Source organism: Manacus candei, unplaced genomic scaffold (assembly GCF_025592945.1).
Source record: "Manacus candei isolate 608988 ecotype Guabito, Panama unplaced genomic scaffold, ASM2559294v1 h1tg000071l, whole genome shotgun sequence".
In the NCBI taxonomy this organism is placed as follows: domain Eukaryota; kingdom Metazoa; phylum Chordata; class Aves; order Passeriformes; family Pipridae; genus Manacus; species Manacus candei.
In genome coordinates this window covers 9,035,240-9,063,203 of record NW_026138119.1, presented here as the reverse complement: position 1 = coordinate 9,063,203, position 27,964 = coordinate 9,035,240, and the positions used below count along the sequence as shown (strand labels likewise).

Genomic DNA, 27,964 nt, shown 5'->3' with positions numbered 1-27,964 from the left:
AATTACTCCTTCCCAAAGGTCCCCAAGGATGCTCCACCCTAAAACCGCCCTTTACAGAAGGTCCTTATGGATGCTACACCCCAAAATCACCTTTTCCAGAAGACCCTCAGGGATTCTACACCCCAAAATGACCCCTTCCTGAAGGTCTTCAAGGATGCTGCACCCCAAAACCACCCCTTCCTGAAGGTCCCCAGGGATATTACAACCCCAAAACTACAACTTCCTGAGGGTCTTCAGGGATGCTACACCCCAAACCCACCCCTTCCAAAAGGTCCTCAGGGATTCTACACCTTAAAACAACCCCTCCCTGAAGGTCTTCAGGGATGCTACAACCCCAAAACTACACCTTCCTGAGGGTCTTCAAGGATGCTACACCCCAAACCCACCTTTTCCAGAAGACCCTCAGGGATTCTACATCCTAAAACAACCCCTTCCAGAAGGTTCCCAGGGATACTACACCCCAAAACTACACCTTCCTGAAGGTCTTCCAGGGATGCTACACCCCAAAACCACCCCTTCCAAAAGGTCCTCAGGGATTCTACACCCTAAAACAACCCCTTCCTGAAGGTCTCCAGGGATGCTACACCCCAAAATCACCCAATCACCCTTTTCTGAAAGTCCTCAAGGATGCTACATCCCAAACCCACCTTTTCCAGAAGACCCTCAGGGATTCTACACCCTAAAATGACCCCTTCCTGAAGGTCCTCAGGGGTTCTACATCCCAAAACTGCACCTTCCTGAAGGTCTTCCAGGATCCTACACACCAAACCCACCCTTTCCCGAAGGTCCTAAGGGATTCTACACCCTAAAACAACCCCTTCTAGAAGGTTTACAGGGAGCTACACCCCCAAAAAACTACCTCACCCCTTCCCAAACATCCTCAGGGATGCTACATCCCAAAACCACCCCTTCCTGAAGGTCTTCCAGGATCCTACACACCACAACCACCCTTTCCAGAAAGTCCTCAGGGATGCCCACATCCCAACACCACCCTTTCCAGAAGGCACCATGCACCCCGAACCCCCCCCTTCCCACAGGTGCCCGGGGGGTGCCCGGCAGCGTCAGGGGGTGTAGGGGGCTCACCAGGCAGGCTGTTGTTCACCAGCTCCAGGTACTGCTCCACGGAGGTGAGCACCTTGTAGCCGGCGCTGTTGACCAGCACACGGGGCGGCAGCTCCCGCTCGTAGGCCTGGGCGGGAGGAGGAGGTGGTCACGGCGGAGGGGGAGCATCCATGGCCACCCCACCACGTCTGGGGGTCCCCCTGGGAGCTGTCCCCACCGGAGATGGGCAGAAGGGGGGGTTCTCCTCACCAGTTTGTTCTCGTAGAGGACCAGGCCGTAGTTGTGCGGGACGACGCAGAACCGGTTCCGCCACTTCTTGTTCTCCTCGATGTACTGGAAGATGTTGCCCGAGTAGATGACATGGTCCTCCAGAGGGACCTGGGGGAGCAGACAGAGAGGTGGGAGGCACAGGGGGGTCGGTGAGGGGCAGCTCTGGCTCGGGGAGCTCAGCCAGGTCTGTTTGTGGTGAGTGGTTGGGTGGGTGTTGCTGCACTAGGGCTGTGCTGAGGGTCTCCAGGTTCACCACTGGATCATGTCCTGCAGCACCGAAAATTTGAGTACCTGAATAGGTGTGCCTGGGTGACACCTTTGAGTCACCAGAAAACCCCAGAGAGGCTGCTCATGTCACCACTGGAGTCACACGTGGTGGTGTTCACCACGCTCTGGTCACAGCCCTGCCCCTCCATCTCCGTCCTGGGGGACACACCAAGCTCAGCTGAGCCACCTGAGCTCCCCTGGCTGAGTGGCAGGTTGGAGAAGAGCCCTCCAGCAGCAATTCCCAGCCCCAGCTCCTGCAGTTTCCATGCCTTGGGGCAGTGGGGACCGTCTGTGGCACTGCTGGCAAGTGGGCATCAGCAGGAAGGTCCTGCCAGGGGCATCTGCAGATGGCAGGAACCCAGCCCTGCTCTGCTGGGTCTCCAGATGGGACAGAAAAGAGGGAAAGCAAGAAGCCACCCCATAGGGCTCAGCATCAGTTGGTGTTTAGATGTTCTGGACTTCATGGAGGACCAGCAACAGCTCTAAATGAGGAGAGATTTAGATGGGATATTGGGAAGGAATTCCTCCCTGGGAGGGTGGGGAGGCCCTGGCACAGGTTGCCCAGAGAAGCTGTGGCTGCCCCTGGAGCCGTGGAAGTGTCCAAGGCCAGGTTGGATGGTGGAAAGTCTCATGGGAGGTGTCCCTGCCCATGGCAGGGGGTGGAACCGGATGAGCTTCGAGGTCCCTTCCAACCCAAACCATTCCATCATTCCAGGATACGATTCTACGACAGGAACAGGCCAAGGACATCCCCCCTCCCCTCTCCCCCCCCCCCAGAGCAGCCCCTCACTGTGTCTCCAGCCCCTCTTGGCCCCCAGGCCGCAGCGTTGACACCATCCCAAACACAGCCTGCCTGGGGGAGCCAAGAATCTGTCCCAGGAATTTTTATGATCCCAGGAACATAAACAAGAGCCGAGAGCTCTCGTGAGGGCTCGAGTGTCTGGCGGCCGCCTCTGCTGCCGTGGCCACCCACCATCCACCACGGTGGCCATCAGGAGGGACCATGACACAGAACCTGGACCCTCCTGGAGGAACTTTTCCCACTCTTCTCTCTGCTTCCCATCTCCTGGTTCCCAGGAACCTCACTCGCTGCCTCCCCCAAGCCCTGCACTCCCCCCCGACCACACACCCACCTTGGGCTGGGGGAGGTCTGACAGCAGCTTGGCTGACAGCACCTCACTGCTCCTTAGGGCTTTCCAAAGCCCTTGGAAGAGGGAGAAGAAGCCCAAACTAAGCCCTGCGGGGCTGAGGGACTGCAGGAGGCAGGAGAATCTGAGCCCCAGGGCCACCAGCAGGATGGGGACAGAAAGGAGGTGCCAGCTCTGGGAGCCCCCATCAGTGTCTCCCCAGGGTGGCACATCCAAGGAGAATGAGCCCCCCCAGACTGGCTCTGAAACCACTGCCCAGGGCACACTGAGCCAGGCAGAGCAGCTGCTGATGGACTAAAACCCAGGCTGAGCCCTGCCATGGCTCCAGGGGACCCTGAGCTCAGGGCCAGCAGCACCCTGGGAGCCCCAGCACAGCCATCCCCTCCTGACACACCCTCCTCGCCCCAGGGAGGCACAGAGGTGGCACCTCCCAACTCCAGCAGGTATTTGGGACAGGCAGGTATGTGCCAAATTGTGGGGATGGGCAAGGAGGGAGCCCCTGGGCTGCCCACATCCCTGTCATGGGGCTGGGGAATGGCAGCTTTGGGGCTGCCATGGGAGCAGAGGGTGTCAGAGATGGTTTTCCAGAGGCTCTGGATGGGGACACATGGGTTGTTGGAGAGACCAGAGGCAGAGATATTTATTCCATATTCTCATTGCTCTTGAGTCTTGCTGGTGTTTCAGATGACCACAGCCCTGCTGTCCCCCTCTGCCCAGCAGGGCCACCAGGTCTCACTGCACTGCATCCCCACAGAGACCACGAAAAAAGGCCAATAAATAACTAACATCTAAAAATCCCAAGTGCCACATCCCAGTTGGACCTGCCTGAGGACAGGCAGGATGCCACCCTCCATCTCTAGACATCCACAACTTTCTGGGCACGTCTGGGGAGCAGAGGGTCCATCTGGAGGAGATGATCACCCAGCTCCTCGCAGAGCCACCCCACAGACTGGTCCCTACAGTGTCTGGAGCACTGGGACATCCCAGTGGCACTGCTGGGATCCTGGGAGGGGAGGGGCAGCAGACAGGACACTGAGCAAGAGGAATGTCCTATTTATACACGGGTGTTTTCCAAGCCTTGCACAGTGTCCCTGACCTCCCGACCTTGCTGCTGTTGCTCAGACATTCCTGGGCTGCTTGAAGCAACAAACCTGGGGATGGAGGTACCTCCCGGGGAGCAGGAGCTGAAGGCATCTGCTGAATTCCAAGGAAGCCAAGGGACACAGTGCTGAGGACACTGGGTGCCTGGCTCCTCCACAGGAACCTCCCCTCCTTTATTTTTCCTAACAAACCCAGCACCCAGGGCAGTTCCCAGAGGAGGTGGGTCAGGGACACAACTGCTGTGAGCACCCAGGGCTTGAACGTGATCTCACCGAGGTATTTTCGAGATTTCTAACAAAAGCACCCCCTTTAAGCCCCAGACAAGAGCAGAAGCCTCTCTCCATGTGCAATCACATGGATTCTGCTTTCAAGGAGCACCCACGGGACAGTGGCTCTACAGAGGATCCCAAGCCCTGTCTGATGAGCACCCCCTGCCCGTTTGCATCTGCCTTTGGAAGTGGGAGGAAAGGGCAGGATCGCCCCCCTGGGTGCCAGAGCCACAAACTCCATCTCCAAGGGAGACCTTTAGCCCAGGCAGGAGACACGTGGCTGCTGGAGATGAGATTTGGAGCCAGCTCCGCTTCCCCCACAGGGTCAGGGACATCTGCCAGGTGTTTCCTACTCCTCCATGAGAATTTGCCCGGCCTGGAGCATCACTCACACTCAGGAGCAGGAGACAAACAGCCTGGTACATCTGCTCAGGGCCTCACAGGGCACCAGGGGGTCCCTGAGCTCCTGCCAGGCACACAGACACCGACGGGGCTGCATCCCAGAGCCAGCCTTGTCCTCGCTTGCTGCCCGTGCTCCTTCCACCCCACGTGCTGCACAACTCCCCAGGGATGGGCTGGACCAGTGGCATGGGCTACATTCCACCTGGCAGGGTGGAGCAGGGCCGTGCCTGGGCTTTGGGGGGGCCATCAGAGCCCGTCTTACCTTGCGGTGCAGCAGCTGTGCCTGCGGGCCCCCGTTGCCCTCGATCTCATAGCGGACGCTGTTGAACAGAGCTACCCCGTACTGCTCCTTGTAGCACCTGCAGAACTCCCCCAGCACCTTCCCTGTCTTCTCTGCAAAGGGAGAGCAGAGACACGTCAGGCAAAGGGCTGGGTTTGGGGGGCTCCTTGCTGCAAACCCGCCTGGGTCACCTCAGGTGCCCTCCCCACCCACCTCCCATCGCCCTCCTGCTGCCAGGGCACACTCTGGTGCAGGCAGCACAGAGGAACCTGCTGCTTTCTGCCCTCCCCACCCAGCCCAGGCACCGATTTGGGGTCAGGACGATCTCTTTTTTGGCCTTTCACATTATTTCATGGATTCCTCTCCCCGGCAGGAAATTCCTGACATTAAGCTGATTCCGGCTTCCCGTGCCTTGTGCAGCTCCCGGCCCTGCTCCCACCAGCTCAGCCTGCTGAGATTGGGGCAACCCTCCATTCCCCATCCCCAAACATCCCTCACACCCCCCCGACCCTGCTGTGCCCCCAGAAGGGCCATCCCAGGCCGGGATCCAGGCCCTGCAGCTGGTGATACACTGCAAAGGCTCAGAGGGAGAAAGGACAGCCTGGCACCCGACACACTCTCCATGGCACCCCCAGGTGAGGCAGGCACCCCAGCAGGACCCCAAACTTCAGACTGGGATGAAACCAAGGTGCTGGGAGAGCCTGAGCTGCCAGGTGCTCCCCTGCACCCCACACTGGAGGAGATCCCCTCCATCCCTTCCCCAGCAGCCTCCTACCCCTCAGTGCACAGGGTGGGGCGATGCTCCAAACCCACCCCCCAGCAGCAGGGACAGGGCCTTCCCAGCCCCAGGGGGGCAGTCACAGGAACCCCTTGTTCCTCCTGGGCCATCAGCCACAGCAGAGGAGTGGGGCTGTCCCCCCAGCCTTTACCAGCACCCCTGTCCCACGGGCACCCTGACCCACCCAGCACCCTCCCCACCCCAGCTCCAGACCCCACATGGGGCTCCCACACCAAAATCCTGGAACGAGGCATCCCAGAGCTGTGGGAAAACCTCCCCCAGAGCTGCGGGAAAACCTCCCCCAGAGCCGCCTTTGGCACAGGGCGCCTCGACTTCGAATTTCCCTCTCAACTTTGCCCCAGAGCCTGCGAAAAAGGAAGAATTTGAGTCTCCTCCAACTATTTCTGACAGCTCAGGCCCTGCCAGAGCACTGGCAACGGGAGGAAGGATGCTGGCTCTGCATCCCAGTGCCGGAGCCAGCACGATGCTGGGGGCATGAACCCAGACAAAACAGCCCCCCGAGCCGGCTCGGCACAGCTTGGCAGCAGCCAAAATCTCCAGCCAGCAGCCGCCCCCGAGCCGTGCTGGCAGCCAAGGCAGCACAAGGAGCAGCTTGCTGCAGGGTGCTGCAAATCCCTCCGGGATGAGCAGCTCCAGAGGAAAACGCTGCCCGAGGACAGCGGCGGGGGGGAGATAAACCCATCCCCGAGGAGACGCCGGCGCTGCCGGCAATGGGAGCAACATCGTTGTGCCAGGGCTGAAAATCACTTTAAATCGCTTTCAGTTTAACACAGTTCTTCACAGCAAAGGATGAGAGGGTGGCTCATCCCGCCAGAGGAATTCCTCAGCCCGGATTTTTGGCCTTTCCCCCCGGGAAGGCGCAGCCGGGCCGCGCTGGCGTCCCTGCAGCACCTCTGCTGGAATTCCCGGCTCCCGAGCTGTGGGATTTTGGCCGGGGAGCGGGGCAGCCATGCAGGCAGCTGAGATTGAAAAGGACATTTTGAGGTTCCGTTTCCTTTCAGTTCATGGGAAAAAGCAAGCCCCCGGTCCCCGGGCAGGCGAGACGGGCTTAGTCACTCATTCCTCCCTGATTAACGGCGGGGCCAATTAGGAGGTTCGGAGTCAATGGAAAAGCAAAAGTCAGTTATTTGCAGAGGTTGAAACAAGACTTGCAGTGAAATATTTGAGGTGACTAAACCCCCCCAGGCTCAGCAAACCCCTGCAGGGTGTGGAGAGGGTGATTTGGGCCACTGACCAGTAGCCCTGGTGGCCACCCCAGGGGAAGCAAGAGGGACAGACACCCATGTGACAAGGTGACACCAGACTTGGTAAGGTGTGGGCTGCTAGTGGTGGTACAGCCAGGCTTTGCTTGAGCAGGGAGGGGATGGGAAGCCCACACTGATGATGCCAGTGGGTGCCCTGACCCCCAAAATCCATAGCACCCTGTGTGACCCTGTTCCATGTGGGAACCAGCTCAGTCACCCACTGGCTCCTTCCTCCCAGCAGTACTGGGATCTCTGGGGAGCATCCTCTGGCCATACAATGAGCACTGGGGGGCTATAGAGAGCATTTCCCCCCAGGATCCACAGCCAAAGCCACCCTTTGCACGGCCCACCAAGAGCTGGAGAGGTCTGGGGACAGGTGACAGTCCAGGGAACCATGTCCCCTGTCCCCTCACCACCATGGCTATGGAGAGAAGGGGCTTGGCTTGGCTTGGTTTGGCTGCCTCCCACCCAGCCACCCCCCATCCTGGGTGCAGGCTCAGACACCCACAGCAAAGCCCTTTGGCAAGTGGGAGCACACCCAGGGGCCTCCCAGGGATGGGTGTCCCCAGCCACCCACTGCTGGTGCTTTCCCAATCCTGGTGTTTGCTCTGGGACTGCTGTGCTCCACCACACCCCCCCTCCCAGTGCCACCACCCCGCCCCTGCCACACCCAACCGTGCAGAGGCACCGGTCCCCGAGCAGCCAGGGTGGCTGGGCTGGCACAGGCTGGGCTGGCACAGGCTCCAGCACATCCCTCTGGCTCCTGGCAAAGGCAGGGAGAAAACAGCAGCTTTGTGGGGTGCCAACAGCACTGAGGCCTGGCTCAGCAGGATCCCCTGTGCCAGCACCTCTGGTCACAGAGCTCCTCTGTCCCCAGCCCCTCCTGCCTCCACAGCATCCCCATGACTAAGCTGCACGTGGTGGCTGCAGGCGGAGATAAAGGGGCTCCAGAGCTGGGGAGGGCAGAGAGAGGCAAACCCTGAGGCAGGCTGGGTGCAGGGCTGGGCAGGAGGCTGGCAGCAAGGATAGAGCTGAGCCATGCCACACCAGCTCCCTGCTGGATCCCCAGGGACCCCCACACCCTCCTGGCATCACCCAGGGGGCACAGCAGGGCAGGCAGCCCTGTGGGACACCCCACACAGGGACAGGGCAGCAGCACAGGTTTGTCCTTGTCCCAGATGAGTCCCTGAGGTTTGTCTGGGTGAAACCAGCCTGGAGAGGAGGTTCTGCTCCTGCCACCCCCCCGACCGGTTGTGCCACCACCGCTGTCACCGAGCCCAGGGCAGTGCCATGGCCATGACACAGCCCTGGGGCAGCTGGAAGCCCAAGGGCATGTGCAGCCCTGGCTGCTGAGAGGTCACGGCCCGGCCAGAGCAGCCCTGGCCCAGTGTTGGTCCCTCTGAGCCAGGGCAGGAGGTGGATCTCACCCTCAGGATTCCAGAGGCCACGACAAACTGGTCCAGCAGCCTGGACTGGCTCTGTCCTGCCCTTGGGAGCATCCCCAGCACCATCAGCAGCCCCACACATAGAACCACAGGGTGGTTTGGGTTGGAAGGGACCTTAAAGCTCATCTTCTTCCAACCCCCTGCCATGGGCAGGGACACCTCCCACTAGCCCAGGTTGCTCCAAGCCCTGTCCAAGCTGGTCTTGGACACCTCCAGGGATGGGGCAGCCACAGCTTCTCTGGGCAACCTGTGCCAGGGCCTCCCCACCCTCACAGCCAAGAATTTCTTCCGTATATCTAACCTAAATTTTCCCTCTGTCATTTTGAAGCCACTCCCCCTTGTCCTGTCACCCCAGTTCCTGATGAACAGTCCCTCTCTGGCTTCCTTGTAGCCCCTTCAGAGGCTGTGAGGTCTCCACACAACCTTCCCTTCTCCAACATGCACCACCCCCATGAACACACATGAACAAACACACACACATCCCCCTGCACACCCACACACGTGTGCTCACACCCAGGGCAGACTGGAGGCCAGCAGCTGACAAATCCCAGCAGGAACACTCATCCCATCCTCCCTCCAGCCCACATCCCCTTTGGCACCCACAGCCCTCTCGTGTCCACTGCCCTTTACATCTGCCCAGGGGGTGAGGTGCCTTTGGAATCCCAGCCCTCCCCAGAACCCCCTGGGATGATGTAGAATCATGAAATCATGGAATCACAAGATGGTTTGGGTTGGAAGGGAGCTTAAAGCTCATCTCCTTCCACCCCCCTGCCATGGGCAGGGGCACCTTCCACCAGCAGAGTGAAGTGGGAGCAGGAGCTGGGAGCAGGGAGCCCAAGCCCCTGTGGATGCCACAGGGATGCCTCACCCCAGGCAGGGAATTTTCCTTCTGGTCCAGAAAAAATTAAGAAAAACAAAGAAGGACAAAACAGCTCATTGAAGCACAACCCCAGGGCTGGGGGGGGGGGGGCATGGCATGGTGGGACATCCCTGTGGCAGGGGACCCGTGGGCAGCATGTGCTGGCCTGGCCAGGCTTGCCAAGGGGAAGGAGTTAATCACTGATTTGGCCAGTAAATGATTAGTGAGCAGGGGTGGGTTACTGAGGGCACTGCAGGCTCCCAGAACCTGGGACACTGACAGGGACAACCACCACGGTGGCATTGAGAGGGACATCCACCATGGGGCTGGCACTGACAGGGACACCCATGGGCTGGTACACAGTGACACTGACAGGGGACAGTGGTGGCCCAGGTGGCTCTGCCATCAAGGCACACCAAGGACAAGGCCACTGCAAGGGAGGCTGATGCCACCAGTTGTCCCAGGTCATCCCTCTGAGCAGGGCTGCTCCAGCCAGCCCTCCCTGCTGCCTGCTCCAAGCACACTCAGGGGTGTGCCCATTGTCCCTTGGCCACCCTCCTGTGCCCCAAATCCTGGCATTATGCAGACAGTGTGTCTGGGCATTCTCCTGCGGGCACACAGCATGGATGGGGTGCACAGGATGCCATGGATGGGGTGCACAGGATGCCGTGGATGGGGTGCACAGGATGCTGTGGATGGGGTGCACAGGATGCCGTGGATGGGGTGCACAGGATGCCATGGATGGGGTGCACAGGATGCCGTGGATGGGGTGCACAGGATGCCATGGATGGGGTGCACAGGATGCCGTGGATGGGGTGCACAGGATGCCGTGGATGGGGTGCCCAGCACACCAGGGATGGGGTGCTGAGCCAGACCTCAAACCAGCAGCACCCCACGAGCCCTCAGCAGCACCTGGACATGAGGACCCGTGCACACAGGTCCCACCTCACCCCACTGCAGCACAGGCTCATCCCAGCAGGAGTTTGGGAATGGCAGAGTGACAGCAGATGGCTCTGGGCAGGCACAGCACCAGCGGTGCAGTGACAGCCAGCACAGGGGACAGTGACAGAGATGCCACTGTGGGCGGGGCACAAGCACCGTGCAGAGCCGAGGGGGGCACACAAAGGGTTAAACCCCAGCCGGCAGCTCAGGGTTTCGGGAATTTGAGTGTGAGCTCATTTCCACCCAGAAACACGAACTCCTTCGTGGTCCTGACTCAGCCCAGCTGAGCACCCCCCGGGGAGGGGGTTTCCAGCACTGGCTCCAGAGGAGATGCCAAGGCTGGGGGGAGTCAGGCACGAGCTCCACACCCGGGGGGCACGGGGCAAAAAAGGGGCTGCAGGAGGGTTTGTTCCTGATGGCAGCAAAACCCAGGGGCTGACCCAGCAGTGCTTTGTATTTCCCCCTCTCATGCAGACCAGGAGAGGCTGGAACAGGGAAAAAACAAACTGGAGAGGGAGAGCAAAAGCTGGGGACAGTTTCCCCTCTGCACCAAAACGCACCTTTCACACAAACCCCCCAAAACCACCCCGGGGTGTTCCTGCTCCAGGCTGCTGTCAGGATTTAGACTGAGCTTGTCTGGGACAAGCCAGGAGTGGAGGCTGCTCTGATGCCTGCACCCGGGCACAGCTCAGCACCAGGGATCCAGCGGCACTCCAAAATCCAGCGGGAATATTTTCAACTAGAAATCAGCTCAGAAGCACGGCCTGGGTGGAAAGGGAGCACATCCTGCCTCCCCCGGGCTGGAGCGGCCCCTCACCCGCCCTCTGACTCAGCCGCGGTGGGGAAGGGTGGGCAGGACGGGGCTCAGCGGCAGGAAGGGATGAGGCAGCGGAGCCTCGGAGGAGAAACCAGATGGGGCCAGGCCTGAACCGGTTCATCCTCTCTCGCCCTGCCTTTGCCACACACGGCTCTGCCCCCGGATGAGTCAGAAGTGCCCTCAGTGCCAGCTCAGGGCTGGGGCACCCGTCGGGGACACGGCTCCCTGCAAGGTGCACCCTTCACCGGCGCCCTGTGGCATTCCCCCATCCCGTGTGTCCCCGGGAGTATCCCAGGGATGCTCCCAGGGGTCTGTGCCCACCGTGGAGCGCCCACCCCACCTCCCAGCACCTCGCCCAGGAGCGGTGGTTGCACAACCCCGCTCCTCTCCCAGCCGGGACAATCCGACCTGCCGAAACGGACCTGCCAGGGTCTGGGGCCAACCGCGGCATCCACGGGGCTGAGAAGGGAGCAGCGCATTCGGCAGCAGCTCCGCAGCCTCAGAACAGCCAAAAAACCCTGAAGGTGCTCTCGCCAGACACCTTCACCCACAGCTCCCGCTCCCCCGTCCCCCACGAGCCGCACTCAGCCCCCTGCCCCAGCCCCTCCCGCGGCTCGGGGTCACATCCAGCCCGGCAGGAGCGGCATTAGTGGCCGGCTACGTGCCGGCGGGTGTTTTCCCGTGGCGTGGATGCCGGTGTCCCGCTGCTTCCTGGGAACAAGGCTGCTGCGGAGCTGCGTGCGAGGAATGTGCATGTGAATAACAAACAGCGTTCGGGGCCTTTGAACGCCTCGAGAAGCTGGTCAGGGCTGGACTGAGCCCAGCGCCAGATGCCTGCCCTGAACCTCCCTGCCCAAACAGCCTCCGAGGGGTGGGGGCAGGAGGAGATCCCCTGCTGCCCATCCCACCTGCCTGCTCCAGGCAGGACCCCCTCTTCCGTCCCTTCCTCTTGGAACAGCCTTGCCTTTGGGGGCAATGCTCCAAAGTTTTGGGGAGCAGGTGACAGGGAAAATCAGCCCAGCCCAGAGTGCCACCTGCCCGGTGGGCACAGGGATTGGGTTCCAGAGCACCAGCGGAGGTGACTGCACTCACAGGACTGTCAGGATATGTCCCAGAGGTGACTGCACTCACAGGACTGTCAGGATATGTCCCAGGGGTGACTGCACTCACAGGACTGTCAGGATATGTCCCCCGGGCTGGGGGAATCTGTGGGGAGATGAAGCATCCCCGTGGAGCAGCTCGGCTCAAGCTGGACACCACCCCCCAAACCCTCATCCTGGCTGGAGCCACATCACCCCACATATCTCTTGTCCCCCGAGGTCCCACCAGGCTGGGGAAGAGCTTCCAAGCGTTGGGTGCTCACCCCGGAGCGGGTTCTCCCCGCAGCAGGGTGGGACCAGCATCACCCCTCCCCAGATAAGGTCCGGCTCATCCACCGGCACCGGCCGGGCAGCATTGCAATGGCGCAATCCCACCACGCCGGGCAGGGTGTGCACCAGCACCGGCAGCCTCCGGGCACCCCCGGCCCCCGGGAGCTGTGGCAGCGGGGGAGTCCCCACGGCAAAGGGGTCAGAGCAAACTCGGACATCTCCAGGTCTCTCGTGTGCTGGGGGCAGCTGGGGGTGGGTGATTCTTGCTCCAAGATGTCCCAACAAATGGTTCTGGCTTGGCAGAGGACAAAAGCCAGTCCCCTCATGTCCCCCCAGGCCCAGCCCCAGGGAGAGGAGCTGAACTTGGCACCTCTCCTTCTGCCCAGCTGGACGGTGCCAGTGGGAAACCCAATCCAGCCCCACGGGAGGGGACCCAAACAAAGACTTTTATGTACAATCCAAAAAAAAAAGGCCATCAAGAGGCATTTGAACAAAACAGCCCTGAGCCTGTCCTGGGCTCTGCTGCAGCCCTTGACCCTGGAGAGGGTCCTGTGCCTGGTTCTTCTGCCCCACACCCCCAATCCCTGCTGCCTCCTCCCCATGGAGGGTGATACTCCAGCTGAGGGTGGCCAAGGGATCAGTGTCTCCCAGGGCCAAGGATGCTCCAGAGGCACTGCAGAGCCTGGTAAACCATGGACATTCTGGCATGGTGCCCCCCCTGTGGGGCTGGCAGCCAGAGCCCGGCAGCACAGAGCCTGTCCTTGCTGCAGGAGGGTGGGCAGCAGCTGGCAAAGAGGCTCCCAGGCAAGGCAGGGATGATCCCAAGGCAGGGATGTGTCCAAGGCAAGGCTCTGTCCCGGTCTCAGGTGATACCTTGCATGTGTTGGGATGAGAGGAAGGGGCTCAGGATGCTTCCCATGGCTCAGCCACCACCACTCTGGGTACCTGGTTGCTGGCAGCCTCGCTCTCCTGCCCCACATAGTGGCATCGAGGTCACCCCAGCTTTGGGCACATCCCTTCATCCAGAGAAACCCCCCCGGGGCTGAGCAGAGCTGGGAGAGGAAGAGGGGAAGACAGGACAAGCCTCCTGTGCCCCAGGAGCCACCAGCATAGCAGGAGAGGGGGAAAATCCTGTCATAGGTCCCCTGCCAGCTCCAGGGCAGAGCATCCCATCCATCCTACTGGGGGGGAATGTCCCATTCCAGGACTCCTGTAGTGAAGGGTCTGAGTTCCCCAGAGCAGAGTTGGGAGCCAGGCTGCAGGCAGGGACAGATCCCTGCCAGGGAAGGGCAGGAGGGCACAGAGAAGGGCAGGAGGGCACAGAGAAAGGCACTGTGCTCTACTAGCCAGAGCTGGGACCTGTGTCAAATGTCGCTGCCCTTTCCCTTTGAAAAAGGGGAAAAGGTGGAGTTTTGCTCCTTCCTCCCTCTCCAGTCCAAGAGACTGGGAGGAAGCTCTGCTCTGCCCCTTCCTCCCCTCCTGGCCCCTGGCACTGGGCTCTCCATGGAGCCAGTGCAGCACATCCAGGCACTGGACAAGGCTCCAGGGCCAGCCAGGGGCTGGGGAAGGGACACAGCTCCTGCTTGGGGACCTCACTGCCAGGCACCAGCTGGGTTCCAGGAGCTGCAGCCCCAGGGGGAGGTGACACCTCCTACAAACTGGGTGGTGGGGTCAGACCTGGGTGCTGCAGGGGCAGAGAGGGTGCTCAGCCTTGTCGTGGAGAGCTGGTCCTCACCCCTCTTCACATCACAGCAACTGCCTGTGGATCAGCACCCTTGGATCCCTCCAGTTGTTCTTCCTGCTGGAAAGCTTGGAGACACAGGAGCCTGTCCATCCAAGGAGGGTGGGACAGAGCTGGCAAGGGCTGTGCCAAGAGGCACTGAGCCCCTCTGAGCTGAGCCAGCCTCTGCAGTGATTTGAGGGAAGCAGGGAGGCAAAGGCTTGGGAAATCCCAGCTCCTGGCTGTGCTTCCCTCGCTGGGTCCCTGCAGTGGGTTTAGGGGTGTCTGATACTGCCATGGCATTCTCCTGCTCTATGGGTGCTTCTCCCTCCCTGGGCTGAGCCAGGAGCCCCAAAAGAGCTCTCAGCTGCAGTGCCAGCTCTGCTCCTCCTGTCCCAGGCAGAGCAGGGATACCCTCCGTGCCTGCCCCAGCTTGCCCGAGGCAAGGCCTCTGGATAAACCCTCACTGGGGGAGGCAGGGAAAGCCCTCCCAGAGGGAAGGCAGGCTCTGCCCCCGGGGCTGAGCACGGGCAGGGCAGGGAGGGCTCCTATTGCCTGCACACGTGGGGAGGCCACCAGAACAATGTCCCCTTGCCTCAACACGCTGGCTCTGAGAGAGCCCCGTGCCCCGACACGACGGCTGCAGGTAAAGCCTCGGCTTGCCAGAACCAGCCCCTCCCGCTGGCAGGGAGCCCTGACATGCCAGGGGAGTTCTTTATTTCACCATGAAAGAAAAGACACATTTCGTTAAGAGAAACCACTCCAGGTCTCCGGCGCGGTCCCTCGGAGCCTCCCTGCACCGCCTCCCCGGGGGCAGGGCGAGGTTTCAGCCTCCAGACCCACCCCAGAGCCCAGCGCCGGCAGCCTCCGCCTCCCACGCCGGCTGGAGCTGTGGCCAAGGCCGGGAAATGAGTGGCACGCTCAGGGAAGCCACAGCAAACCTCTCCCCGCTGCCAGCAGCCTCCATCCCTGTGGCACACCGCAGCTCGGCACCTCCTGGCATTTGCCGGGCACCTCTGGATCTGATCCCGCGGCCCATCCCAGCAGCACCCAGGCAGCAGGAGGGTGCCCCTGGGTGGGATCAGGGATGTGCAGCCACCGATGCCTGACAAGGCTCGTTGGAGCGGAAATGCCGCAGGTCCGGCCCCGGGGATGAGGCTCAGTGTCACCTCTGCCACCACCGCGTGGGCTGCTGGCTGTGGAAGTCCCACCCCAACATTAACAGCTGCTTTACTCTGTAATTAACGGGCTGGCGACTCCCCGGAGATGCCAGAGCAAGGTGTGAGCTCCCAGGGACCCTCCCTGTGCTGCCACCCACCCCCACATCCCTCTGGCCACAGAGACATCCAGCAGCTCCTGCTGCATCCCTGGGCTCTCACACCCACCAGGTGCCCAGGACGGAGCCACCCGGGTCCTGCCAGTCCTGCTGCACCTCATCCCCCTGGAGAAGGGGTCCGTGGGGCTGGGGTGCCCTAGGGATGGAATTATTCCAGCTTCATCCAGTTCCACGCTGAGAGCACTGGGAGGAGGGAGCACCGTCTCTTCCCTGGACAGGAGGGGACGCTGTGCAAGAATCCAGGTCACCTCGTGACATCTCAGCTTTCCCAGGAACCCTGGCAGGACACCCTGTGCATGCCAGGTGATGTCCCCAGATGCAGAGCCATTCCCTGCTCCAGCCCACACAGCAGGTTGGAAGCGACTCCCAGCCCCCATTTGGGAGGAAGAGGAGGAGGAGGAGGAGGAGGAGGGCAGCTGAAGGGTGTTGACAAACAAACTGGACGACTCAGGCTGGGAAGATATCCAAAGCAGGGAGGGAGAAGGAAACACTGGTCATAGAGAGACCTTGGAGAACGGGAAGCAGGAGCTGCAGGCAGCTCTGCCAGAACCATCCAGGTGGAGATCACACCCAGCTGCCCCAACAGCCCCAGCACAGAGCAGCATCCCTGCTGCCTCCATGCCTGCTTGGAGGGATCCAGTCCCACCAGTGGGAGGAAAGACCCTGGTCCTGAGCCACCAACACACCGGTCACACACGTGTGGCCCACGGCTTCAGGGTGACATTGGCATCAGCCACCAGCACAGGGGCTGGGACAGGGCATGGCACCTTCCCAGCTTGGATCTGATGGGAGGGCTTTTCCCACCTCCCTCCTGCCTTTAATCCAGCTGCAGTGCTCAGAGCTCCATTCCCAGGAGGGAGAAAGGTCTGGCCCAGGTTCTCCCCAGAAATTCCGGGGGCTCCAACCTCGGGAAGCACCATCAACCCCAGAGAGCTCCCTCCAGCAATCAGGGGCCACAGCAGCCCAGGCAGCACATCCAAACTCCCCAAAGTTGGGAGGAAAACTGGGAAAAGTTGCTTGGAGAGGGGTTGGATCGCTCCCTGGGCGCCAGCTGGAGCTGCAGCAGTGGAGAACAGGCTGATCTAGGCAGGAAAACCCGGAGTTTTCCCCGCCACGTTGCTTTGCATGCCTGACAGCAAGTCGTGCCTTGCCTGTTGGGTTACGGCCCCTCCCAGCTCCAGGGGCTCCTCACCCAGAGAGCTGAGAGGTGCTCCAGGAACCCAGTTTGCTCCAGTCTCTCCCAGGGAGGTGTCCCAGTGCAGGTGCGTGTCCCCCTTGCTCACTCCAAACCTTCAGGGCTGCAGCGTGGCCCAGGACACATCCCAGCCCAGTCTCCAGCATCCTATTCCACAGCAATCTTTCTCCCATTAAATCTTTTTCCCATTAAACCTTTTTCCCACTTTTTCTACTTTTCAGCCCCCCTGCCCATGGGCTGAACCCCCCCCTGAGGTAACAGCTCAGTCCCTGCCAGGGTTCAGCCATCCAGCCTGGCCTTGCAAACACCCAATTCCTGACCCAGCAGAGTCAGATTCCTGCACAGAAAACCCAGACGGGGCTTTTCCTTGTTATTCTTCAGGATTAGGATCGCAGGGCTCGCACAGGGAGCTATCTCTGCACAGAGAACCAGCAAGTCGAAGGGAAATTCAGGATGTGCTTTGGATCCCAACACGTTGCTGCCGTGGGCCGCCCTGGCCTGGTGCAGCCTCACGGACAAGCCGTGTTCTGAGCTTTAACTAATGCGAGGAGAAAACCCCAGAGCGAGTTCCAAGCTCTCCTTCAAAGCTCAAAAACCTGCTGGCGTCCTGCTGAGCCGCATACCACGTAAGCATTCCTGCCAGGAACGGCGGGGGCTGGCAGGGCCGAGGGGCTCCTCCGGGAGACACCGTGCCAGTCCCGCGGCAGCTCCACCGCTCTGCTCCAGCAGCAGCAGCAGCAGCAGCAGCTCTTCCCCCACAGCCCTTGGGGACAAAAGGACTCCAGAGCCACTCCCGTGGCTTTATGGCCGAGACAGAGCAATGATACGGTGGAGCCACCTCCAAAACACCGGCGCTCCCGAGGCTTTGAGCTCCCGGCGAGACGCACAAGGTCCAGCACGGAGCCGCGCTTGGTGCTGGCACCCGCCTCAGGTGTGGCTCCGCGGGGTGGGCGGGTGGCTTCGCCCGCTGCACATGAGGGGGTTTTCTAGCCCGGGGAGCTGAAAGCAAAGCCGGAGCATGAAAGGGCTCGGAGGTCACGTCCTGCCCGCTCGGGAGCCCCGGGGAGCCGAGTGCCCGCACCGCCAGTGACGCGAGATGGCTCGGGGGAGCCCGGCACCGCGACAGAGGGGTGACCCCACTTACAGGGGTCAAGCGAGTCCCCGCAGGCCCCAATTAGCATCTCTGACCTCCCCTCCCCAGCCGTTGCTTCGAACAACCCCTGCCTGTGCAGAGCCCTAATCCCACGTCCCGCGGTTCCCAGGCGGCTCTGGCCAGACATCCCGTGCCAGGGGCGAGGCGCTGCCGCCCCGGGACAGACGGGCTCTCAATAACCACATTGTCACCCTGCCCCGTCCCACGGCCGTGGCGGGGGCACTGCTGTGTCCTGCCTGTGCCGGGAAGGCTGAGGGCCTTCCCTCCACCCCAGAACCTTTGGCGGGGGGGCTTCCCTAAGGATCTCCCAGCACTGTAAAGGCGGAGAAGACTCAGTTGCCAGCCAGCCCCAGCAGTCGCCGTGCTGACAGCAATGTTCCCGACCGGATTCGGCTTCCAGCATCCCCCGAAGAGCTCCCCTCTTCCCTCCCCGAATCCCGGGGGGGCTTCGCGCACAGACAAGGCCCCCAGAGGGAACACAAACACCCCCGGCACAGCCCAGCCCTTCACTTGGGAGCCTGGCGGGTACCTCGGGCACCGTCGCTGAGCCCCCCGGACCGTGCCCGGGCAAAACCACGCGGAAACGGGGAAAATAAAGAAGTCTGAAGAGACAGAGAGGGGACGAGCAGGAGGGGGGGTCCCGGGAATATTGTTCGGGGGGGTTCCCAAAGGGATTGAAGGAGGGATGGGGAGAGCGCGGCGGGGATAAAAGGGGAGCGGGGGCGCGGCCGGGGCTCACCCGCGATGTGCTGGCGGCGACCCTCGTCCAGGTGCGTGGAGACCACATCTCCCATGGCGAGCGGAGCCGGGCCGGGCCGGGCGGCGGGAGGAGCGGCAGGAGGAGGAGGGAAGAGGGAAGAGGGGGGAGGAGGAGGAGGAGGAGGAGGAAGGCAGCGCCCGGGGCGGCCCGGCAGCGCGGCGCCCCACGGCCCCCCCGGCCACTCCCCCCGCACCGCCCCGCGTCCCGCCCGCCGCCCCCGGCACCGGTGCTGGGGGGGCGCGGGGGTCCCCCCGCCGGGTAATTAGCCGCTCTAATTGCTCGCTGGGGGATGGGGAGGCTGGAGGGGGGGGGGGGATGTGTCGTGTCCTCTCCCCCGGACCCGCACAGCCCCGTGTTTCCCCCCGCACACCCGCGGGTCCCACGGCGGGCGCTGCCGCCGGGAAAACCGGCTCCGTGTTGGCACCGGGATCCTCCACTCCCGGCATTGCAACACCCGGGCTCTGTCCTACCTGTGCCCACACCCCGGGCCTCCTGCCCTGACCTTGCTCCTGCAGTGCCAAGGTGGAAAAGCAGCCGTGGGAGCCGGCGCGGGGCCCCCCTCCCTCCCCAGCCTGTGGGAAAATGGGATGGAAGAACTCAAGTTGACTTAAAACCCTCCCCGGCCACCGATTTAGGACCAAGAGCTGTTTGGCTCCGCTCTGCCGGGATGGGGGCTGGCATCTCCCCAGGATCACCGATCCAGCAAAGTCTCCTTGGACACACCGGCAGGAAGCAGCCGGAGCTGCGGAGCTGGAGGAAGCGGTGGAAAAGCTCCACCTTCCTCCCGCTGCTGCTGCAGCTCCTTTCCCAAGAGCAACAGGCGGAAACAGCCCTCGCAGGATTCTCCGGCGCTGCCTGGGCACGATCCCGCTGAAGGAAAGGCCTGGCCGGTGTCATTCCCAGACCCCGGGCACAGCGAGCAGCCGGGGTGTGACCGAGGGAGGAAGAGGAGGAGGAGGAAGGAGGAGGACGTGGTGGTGTGACCAGAAAGTTCAAGCGGTTCCCAGCTGCGGGGCGGCTCCAGGGAGTCGCTGCCGAGGTGGATCCGCGCTTTGGGATCGCTCTGCTTTCCCTGGATGCTTCCAGACCACTGGAAGCTTGGGCTGGGCTGGGCAAAGCTCGGCTGAGCTGTGGCCAGGTTGCTTGGCTCGCTCTGGGCTCCGGGGTTGTGCCGGGAGGCTTTTCCTGGGCTGGCCTGTTTACTGGAGGGCTGTGGGAGGGAGGAATGGAGGTGGCCAGCCGGGAGCGAGGCATCCTGTTTATCCTCCTGAAATAGCTCTGCTTGGCCGGCTGGCGATGGGGAGGGGGCGGGAGGCTGGAAACGCCTCTCCCTGCCTGCTGCCACCCTGAAACGGGGCTACCCCCAGCCTGGCACACCCGGGGGGGACACCAGGGGGTCCTGCCCCCCTCCCTTAGGGGCCCAGCATCCTCCTGTCGGGGTAGGGGTGTGGGTGCTGCCGTGCCAAACCAAGCTCTGCTGAAGACAAACACTCCACACGAGGCCAAAGAACATCAACTGGCATCCAGGTGCCACACCTGCATCTGTCCCAGCGCCCACAGCAGCCAGGGTGGATGGGGCTGGGATCCCCCCTGGGCTGGGCTCTCCCCCCAGGAATGCCCTCAGTGCATCAGCCTTTCCCATCTTAGCACTCCTGCAAGTCATTTCGAAGGGAAAATAACTCCAAAGCTGAAGTATTTCCCTTTTCCTCTCCGTGGTGCCCCATAAGAAGGTTTTCCCCTTGGCAGAGGGCTTGTTTGCAGTTTGTTTCTCTGGCCAAAATGGTGTTGAAATCAAGGGATTCTCCTGGGAAATTTGTCTACAGCTAAATCTCATTTCCAATAGAAAATTGTTCCACTGGAGGCTTTTAAACACTTTCCCCCACACTGATCCCCGAGGAGTCTGGCTCTGAATTCATTTGAAAGTCTGCCTTAGTGGGGTGATGGTATTTGAAAGGTGGTGAAAATGCATCCACCCCCTTCAAATTGAAAATAAATGTGAACATCTACCCGTGCAAATGACTTCATTATTAGAAAGCAAGCTCCATCCCTTTAAAAAAAGCAATATATGGAGTATTATTTAGGCAGTGCACACACAGTCCTGCTAAATAGACCAAGTAAGTGGTATAAAAGCCTTATTTTTGAAAAATCAATCCACGTAAGCACTGGAGCACTACACACTGAGTCATTACCTGCCTCTTTTACCCACTGATGTGTTTGTTAAATAAATAACAAAATAAAACCTTAATTAAAAGGTAAAAAATAGCCAGCATTGATATTGTTGATTTGCAAACAGGAAGGGTTTGTTTGTGGCGGGCAGAAATAGCAAGTCAACAGAGACTGGAGGCTGTGCCACAGACACAGAGGCTGTTTTTGGAGGTTCCCAAAACCACCTGAAGATGAGCACGATGTCCTGGCACTGTCAGTCGGTGCCAAGTGGTGACGCAGAGCTGAATTTTTGGCACACACTGGCTGGTGGCAGAGACAGGCTCAGCTGCTAAATCATAGAATCCTGGAATTAACTGGGTTGGAAAAGACTTCCGAGGTCATCAAGTCCAACCCTTGACCCAACCCCACCTTGTCACCCAGCCCATGGCACTGATGCCACATCCAGGCTCTGCTCAAACCCCTCCAGGGACGGGGACTCCCCCCCCTCCCTGGGCAGCCCATTCCAAGGGCTGATCCCTCTCTCTGCAAACAACTTCTGCCCAATGGCCAACCTAAACCTGCCCTGGGGCAGCTCCAGGCTGTGCCCTCTTGTCCTGCTGCTGGTTCCTGGCAGCAGAGCCCGACCCCCCCCCGGCTCCCCCCTCCTGGCAGGGAGTTGCAGAGAGTGAGAAGGTCTCCCCTGAGCCTCCTCCTGTCCAGGCTGAGCCCCCCCAGCTCCCTCAGCCTCTCCTCACAGCACTTGTGCTCCAGACCCTTCCCCAGCCTGGTTGCCCTTCTCTGGACCTGCTCCAGCCCCTCCATGTCCTTCCTGAGCTGAGGGACCAGAGCTGGGCACAGCACTCCAGGGGTGGCCTCACAGGGGCAGAATCCCCTCCCTGCTCCTGCTGCCACACTGTTCCTGAGCCAGGCCAGGATCCATTGGCCCTCTTGGCCACCTGGGCACACGCTGGCTCATGTTCAGCTCCCTGTCCATCCAAACCCCCAGGTCCTTCCTGCCTGGCTGCTCTCCAGCCCCTCTGTCCCCAGCCCATGGTGCTGCAGGGGGTTGTTGTGGCCACAGTGCAGGACCTGGCCTGGTTGGACCTCATCCCACTGGAATCAGCCCAACTCTCCAGCTTGTCCAGGTCCCTCGGAAGAGCCTTCCTACCTTCCAGTAGATCAACACTCTCCCCAGTTTGGTGTCATAAAGCTTGGGAAGGGGGAATAAAGCAGTTGTCTGAAGGGTTTTGTCATGATTTGGAGGCTCAAAGCTCAGAGGTTGAGCACATTTTCCTGTATTCCCATGTGGTCACATGCAGAGGGGATTGTCCCTGACATGGTCCTGGTGTGTGTTTCCCTCATCCCTGCTGTCCCAATGGAGGTGATGTGGATGGGAATGCTTCGTCCTTCCTCTCCTGCTGCCAGTTTTTGGGAGCAAAGCCCAGCCTGGCCCTGCTCAAGCACTGAGCCCCTCTGCTGTGGCAGGACAAGGGGTGCAGACACATCCCCCTGCTGCTCTCCTGGTTCCATCCTCCCTGAGGATGCTTTTAAATCCATCCCCCTTTGCAGGCTCCATCTTTTGGCTCAGGGACAGGCAGCAGCACTTGCCCACCAACTCAGGCAGATCCCTGCTCCCCTTCCCTGCATCCCTCTGCAAAGGTTCCAGGCAGTGCCACCCGGTTCAGGAGCCCTGAGCAGAGGGAAAACAAACCAGCAGCTCCTGCACCACGAGTGGTGCTCAAATGGGTTTATCACCCCCTGCCCCACGTGCAGCAGCAGAGTTGTACAGAACTGCAGCGTGATAAAGTCTAATCATCCCATCTCATTACATCTCACTGAACATATGGAAATCATGCTTATCTGCCTGGAGCTGCCCGAATCATCCCAGCTTCCAAATGCAGGATTTCCCTCTGAATAGAGCCAAGGAGAATAAAGACTCTCGTGGTTTCAGGCAGCTCCTGGGACGGTGGTGATGGCAGCAGTGAGCTGAGACAGTTCCCAGATTGGTAAAGCCCTCAATGCCTGGGGATGGTACACTAGTCCATCACGGTGAGCAAAGTGCTCCACATCTGTCCTTCACCCTCCCAGGGACCCAGAACATCTCCTGGGTGATTCTGATGCCCCAATCCATGGCCATGAGGAAGTATTTTTAATAAAAAAAGTTGATTATTTGGGATATTTTTTATGCTCACTGCAGTCCAACCAAGCCTGCCAGGCTCTCTGTGCTCAGCTCTCTGCCCTCCTGCCCCCTCGACTGATCCCCCTGGATTTGGTGCCTGTGGGGAGGATCCCCTTCATGGAAAATCCATGAAGTCATTACCACAGTGTAAAGTCTGACCTCTCAGCAGCAGAGGCGGTCGCTGCACCTGCAGAGCACCCAGGACAGGCTGTTCCCAATCCCTCACCGCCTCCAGGACCTGCTGAATTCCTGCAACCCCTGAACACGGGAGCGCATTGCAGGATAAAGCTTCCAGCCCGGGAAACGTTTATTTCTCTCTCACCGACAGGAGGAGCAACCAGTGGAGTTTTCCTTTCACTCCCGATGACCCCGGACAAGGATGTGTTTCCATCTCAGCCGGCTCACCGGGAAAGCCGATCGCTGTGGGTGCTCGGGAGGGGGCGGCTCGGGCTGTCCCTTGCAGCGGGGCTCAAGTCCCACCCACAGCGGGACAGCCAAGTACAAACCCACCCGGGGTCACCTCTGAGGCCTCGGAGGTGTCTGAGATGTGTCCTTGTTAAGGGACCTGCTGGGGTGGGGTCCGAGCCGGCCGGGGTTGGGAAGAAGGGAGAAGCTCCCGGCAAACAAGGGGGTGAAAGTGTCCTCCTGCGCCGGGGGCTGCTCGCCGTCACTAGAATCGGTCTTGGTGCAATTAGCAGCTGCGTAATTGCAGCAATAAAACTCCCCGCTGCTGATAAAGGCGAGGGCAGCTCTGCCCAGCCCCGCGAGCGGTGGTGCCGTGCCCGCGGGCTGCTGCACCCTCGGTCCCGCTGACTGCAGCGCTCGCTCCCAGATAACAGCGTCATTAAGCAGTGCTGAATCAGGCCTGCCTCGACCGGCTTCTGCTGAATCAGGGGCAGGATCCACCGGCTCCAGCTCCAACTCCAGCTCCAGCCCGGGCAGGAGCTCTGGGCAGGATCCATCAGCTCCATCCTGGATATGGAGCCTCCACACAGGATCCATCAGCTCCAGCCCCAGCTCCAGCTCAGGCACAGAGCTTTGTGCATGGGGTCCATCTGCTCCAACCCCAGCTCCAGCCCGGGCATGGAGCTCTGTGCAGGATCCATCAGTTCCAACTCCAGCTCCAGCTCGGGCAGGAGCTCTGGGCAGGATTCATAAGCTCAGAATCCTTCGGCTCCAGCCCCAGCTCCAGCCTGGGCATGGAGCTCTGTGCAGGATCCATCAGCTCAGGATCCATCTGCTCCAACCCCAGCTCCAGCCTGGGCATGGAGCTCTGTGCAGGATCCACCAGCTCCATCCCGGGCATGGAACCTCCATACAGGATCCATCAGCCCCAGCTCCGGCCCGGACATGGATCCCTGTACAGGATGCATCAGCTCCAGACTGGGCACGGAACCTCCACACAGGATCCATCAGCTCCGTCCCCAGCTCCAGCCCGGACATGGAGCTCCGCCCCGAGGGATAGGGGGACCTTGGCCGGGGGCCGCTGGGGACCCGCAGAACGCCACCAGCCGGTGCTATGGGGCTGTGGCAGGCAGAGCAGGGGTCGGGGGGTGTCACCCCACCCTCACCCCCCCGTGAGTGAGCACCCACCCGCCCGCCAGCGCCCCGGGGCAGGGAGGGGACGGCGGGGCCGGGGGAGCGCAGCCGCCGGTGCGGAGGGCACGGGAGGAGGAGGAGGGAGGCTCGTGCGGACCGTCATTCCCCTCTGCTGGTCGGCACTGGGATAACTGGTGGCCGCCAGCCAGGCCTTGGCAGGGAGCCGGGATCGGCTCGGTGCAGCCTGCGGAGGGTGCGACAGACTGGCGACATAGGCACCAGCGTGGCATGGGATAGGAGATAGGGGATACGGGGTATGAGATAGGGGATACGGGGTATGAGATATGGGAACAGGCACGGGCACGGCACGGGGCGTGGGGTGCAGGCACCACTGTGGGCACCGGGATGAGCACAGGGTATGGGCAGGGGCACCAGCATGGCACGGAACATGGGAACAGGCACTGGCACGGGCACGTGGAATGTTTGTGGATACAAGGCATGAGCACAGCATGGGACACAGGGCATAGGGATGGGCATGGGGCATGGGATAGGCATGGGGCATGGGCAGTGCCTCCCCAGCCCCTCCAGCTGCTGTGGGGACCCAGGAGGGGCTGGGGGCTCTGCCAGCTGCCCAGCTCTCCCCAGGAGCCCACGCTGATGGGCACTGGATGCTGGGAATGATGGTCTCAGCCTCTTTGGCTCTGGTGGCTACTCCCAGCAAGGATCAGTCCAGGATGTGGCCCTGGCTCTGCTCCTTGCTGTGGGATACTGGGAAGAGTGGTTTTCAGGGCTGTGGGTTCTTCCCTGCTTCCAAACCCTGGGCAGGAACGGGGCACACATCGTGCAAGGGCTGGTGCTGGGTCACTGCAGGCACAACTCTGGCATTTGCACCAGGGAAAGGAAAAACCTCATGTGTGAGCAATGAGGAACAGCTGGAAATGGTGGGAAAACCCCAGGCACCCAGAGCAAGTGTCTGCTCAGCCACCACCCCTCAGTGGCTCCAGTGAAAACCAGGCACTGGGAGATGATTAACCCCGAGCAGCTTTGCCCCAGGCAGCTCGTGGGGACAAATGCAGCGGGTGACACTGTGCCCTCCCTGTCCCTGAGCCACCTTCCCTTGGGACACATTCCTGGGTTGAGTCATTTAGTAGCCAGCAGTTTGCCTCTGCCTGCTCTCAGGGTGACATGGAAGTGGCCTCCCCATTCCACATCCCCTGACAATGGATGCATTCCCTGGATATTCTCACACCCTCCCATGGCTGCCCCACAGGTGGCCTAATATCCCAAATGCTCCTGGAGAGTCCCCAGGGAAGGTGGGCAGCAGGTCAGTAGGAGCTGTTGGTGTTTCACCCCAGCTCCAGGACTCAGGAGTTTGTGGGACCCCCCCCATTTCCCCCAGTTAAACACATTTCCAACAGCTTGACAATTATTAACTCAATTTTGGGGGTTAAAAAAGCTCAGATGGAGGCCTTCCAGCCCAGATTCCAGAGGACCAGCAAGGAGGGAGAAGGATGTGGCTTCAGGACTGCTCAGGAAAGCGTCTCCTACACCAGCTTCCCCTCAGTGCCACAGACATCCTTAAATTTGTCTTTCAGGAAAACCAGTTTCAGCCAGATCCATCTGATTCCTTGACTCCCAGACCGGTCCCTCATCCAGCCTCTCATCTCCCTCCATTATTTAGTGAGGTCCCAGCTGCCAGACTTGGCCATCCCAACTTCCATGACTTGGACCAAACCAGCACAGGATGGAGTGAGGGGAGCAGCCACCACCTCTCCCCATCCACCCTGATGTTCCTTCCCAGCCCTGGGGGTTGGGGAAAGGCTGTTCCCTTCCCTGTTCCTGGTGTTCCACATGGTCCATTCTGGGGCATCCAGGCTGCGGATCCCAGAGCCCTTTGTTGAGCAGGGAAAGGCTCCTGGGGGTCTCCAAGGATCTAAAGCCTGTGGCAAGAGGAGGAACTGTCCTCCACAGTTCCTGCTTGGAGGACCCACCATTCGGAGGCATTTTACACTCCAGCAAATGCCTCCAGTTGGGAAGCAGCCTCCATGTCCCCTCCAGCCCCAAGGTCAGGAGGCTCCTGGATATCGGGATGTGGGCTGCCCATATTTGTTGTGCCGGGCTGTGCTGTCAGGAAGGCAACCAAAAGCATCATTCCCACAAGCAGCCCTCTCTCCATCCCACCACTGGGAGGATGTTCCCACCCCTGCCCTCCCAGCACTCCCCTCCAAAGCCTCCATCCCCAGCCTGGCACCCTGGCACTGCCCACGCAGCCCGTGGAGCGGGACAGCTTGCTTCCTGATTTTTCCAACGAAATGAGTGTCACTCTTTCCTTATTTATATTCTCTGCCGGGTATGATGGATGCAGGGGAACCACACGGCTGCCAGGGAGCTGAGTGTCCCCAGGGGCAGGGGGGGACAGCTTGGGGACCCCCAGCAGCCGGGTCTGACCTTCCTGCAGCTCCAAACCCGCTGTGGTTTTGCCACAGACAAGCGATGCTCGGCCTCCCCGGGAAGATTGACAGGGAGCTGGAGGAGCAATATAAATACCTCCCTCTTAAATAGTCTGCTGGTATTTATAGCCTGTGCCTGGCACGGAGTCCGGCGGCTCTGACAAACCCAGCTCCGGATTATTTTTAAGGAAGTGGCAGAGGGAGCAGGTTTTAGAGCACAGGGTTGGGATGCACGGCTGCCTGACCCGGGGCTGGCGGAGCCCACGCTGATGGGATGGAGCTGTTGTCACCCTGCTGGCCCTCTGGGCACTCCTTTGCTGTCCTGTGTCCTCAGGCACCCCATGTCCTGCCCTAAGCAATGGGGTGAACACTATCCAGCCATACATATATATGGATATGTATGCACATACCTGCAGGCTCAGCCTGCCTCTGGATCGCTGCCATTTGCTCTGGCTCTGTACTGGCACTGCGCTGTTTCCCACCTCCTTTCCCGTTTTTCCCCCTCCTTTCCCATTCCCTCCTGCTCACCCCATCACACGCTGCCCAAGTCTGGAAGGGGGAGCCGAGGAGCACCCAAATCCCCTGGGCATGGCCCTGGGAGCCAGCTCAGGGCCAACCACGGTGGCTGGTGGCCCTGGCATGTACCCACAGCCAGCCTGGAGGGGAAGCTCGGTGGATGCTGTGCTGGGCACAGGGGGAACACGTCCCTTTTGCCCCCATATTTACAGCCCCAGCCGTGCCCGTCGTGGCTTGGAGGGCACAAGGCGACCGAGCCCCTGTTTGTGGGAAGATATTTTAGTGGGAAATAAGCCTGATTCACCCTAAAGACCTCTCCCCCCTGCCCTGGCTGCAGCCCTGGGGGTGAGGAGGGGCAGTGCTTTGCTTTGGCACTGCCAAAATAAACCCGGGGGGGGGGCAGAGCTGAGTCCTGGGGGGTGCGGGGCCGGGGGAATCCCGGGTGAGGGGGGGGCTGCTGGTTGGAGGAAGGGTGATGTTGGGTCCGGGGGTGATGCTGGGTGCGGGGGGACGCCGGGTGTGTTCGGGGGGATGCCGGGTGTGTCTGGGGGGGATGCCGGGTGTGTTTGGGGAGATGCCGGGTGTGTTCGGGGGGATGCCGGGTGTGTTCGGGAGGATGCCGGGTGTGTTCGGGGGGATGCCGGGTGTGTCTGGGGGGATGCCGGGTGTGTCTGGGGGAATGCCGGGTGCATTGCG

At 60.9% G+C, this 27,964-nt stretch overlaps 1 protein-coding gene across 1 annotated transcript in view; it reads right to left on the bottom strand.

Moving 5' to 3' along the window:
* NIBAN2 (niban apoptosis regulator 2) overlaps window positions 1–18,525 on the bottom strand; it is a 30,373-nt gene extending 11,848 nt beyond the window's left edge. Inside the window, exons 1-4 of the mRNA XM_051807931.1 lie at window positions 18,419–18,525; window positions 4,782–4,912; window positions 1,312–1,440; window positions 1,084–1,189 (exon numbers count right to left, since the gene is read on the bottom strand). Of these exons, the coding sequence (XP_051663891.1) occupies window positions 1,084–1,189; window positions 1,312–1,440; window positions 4,782–4,912; window positions 18,419–18,473 (421 nt within the window). The 5' untranslated portion in view covers window positions 18,474–18,525. The remainder of the gene's footprint in view (window positions 1–1,083; window positions 1,190–1,311; window positions 1,441–4,781; window positions 4,913–18,418) is intronic.
* Between the last annotated feature and the right edge of the window lie 9,439 nt (window positions 18,526–27,964).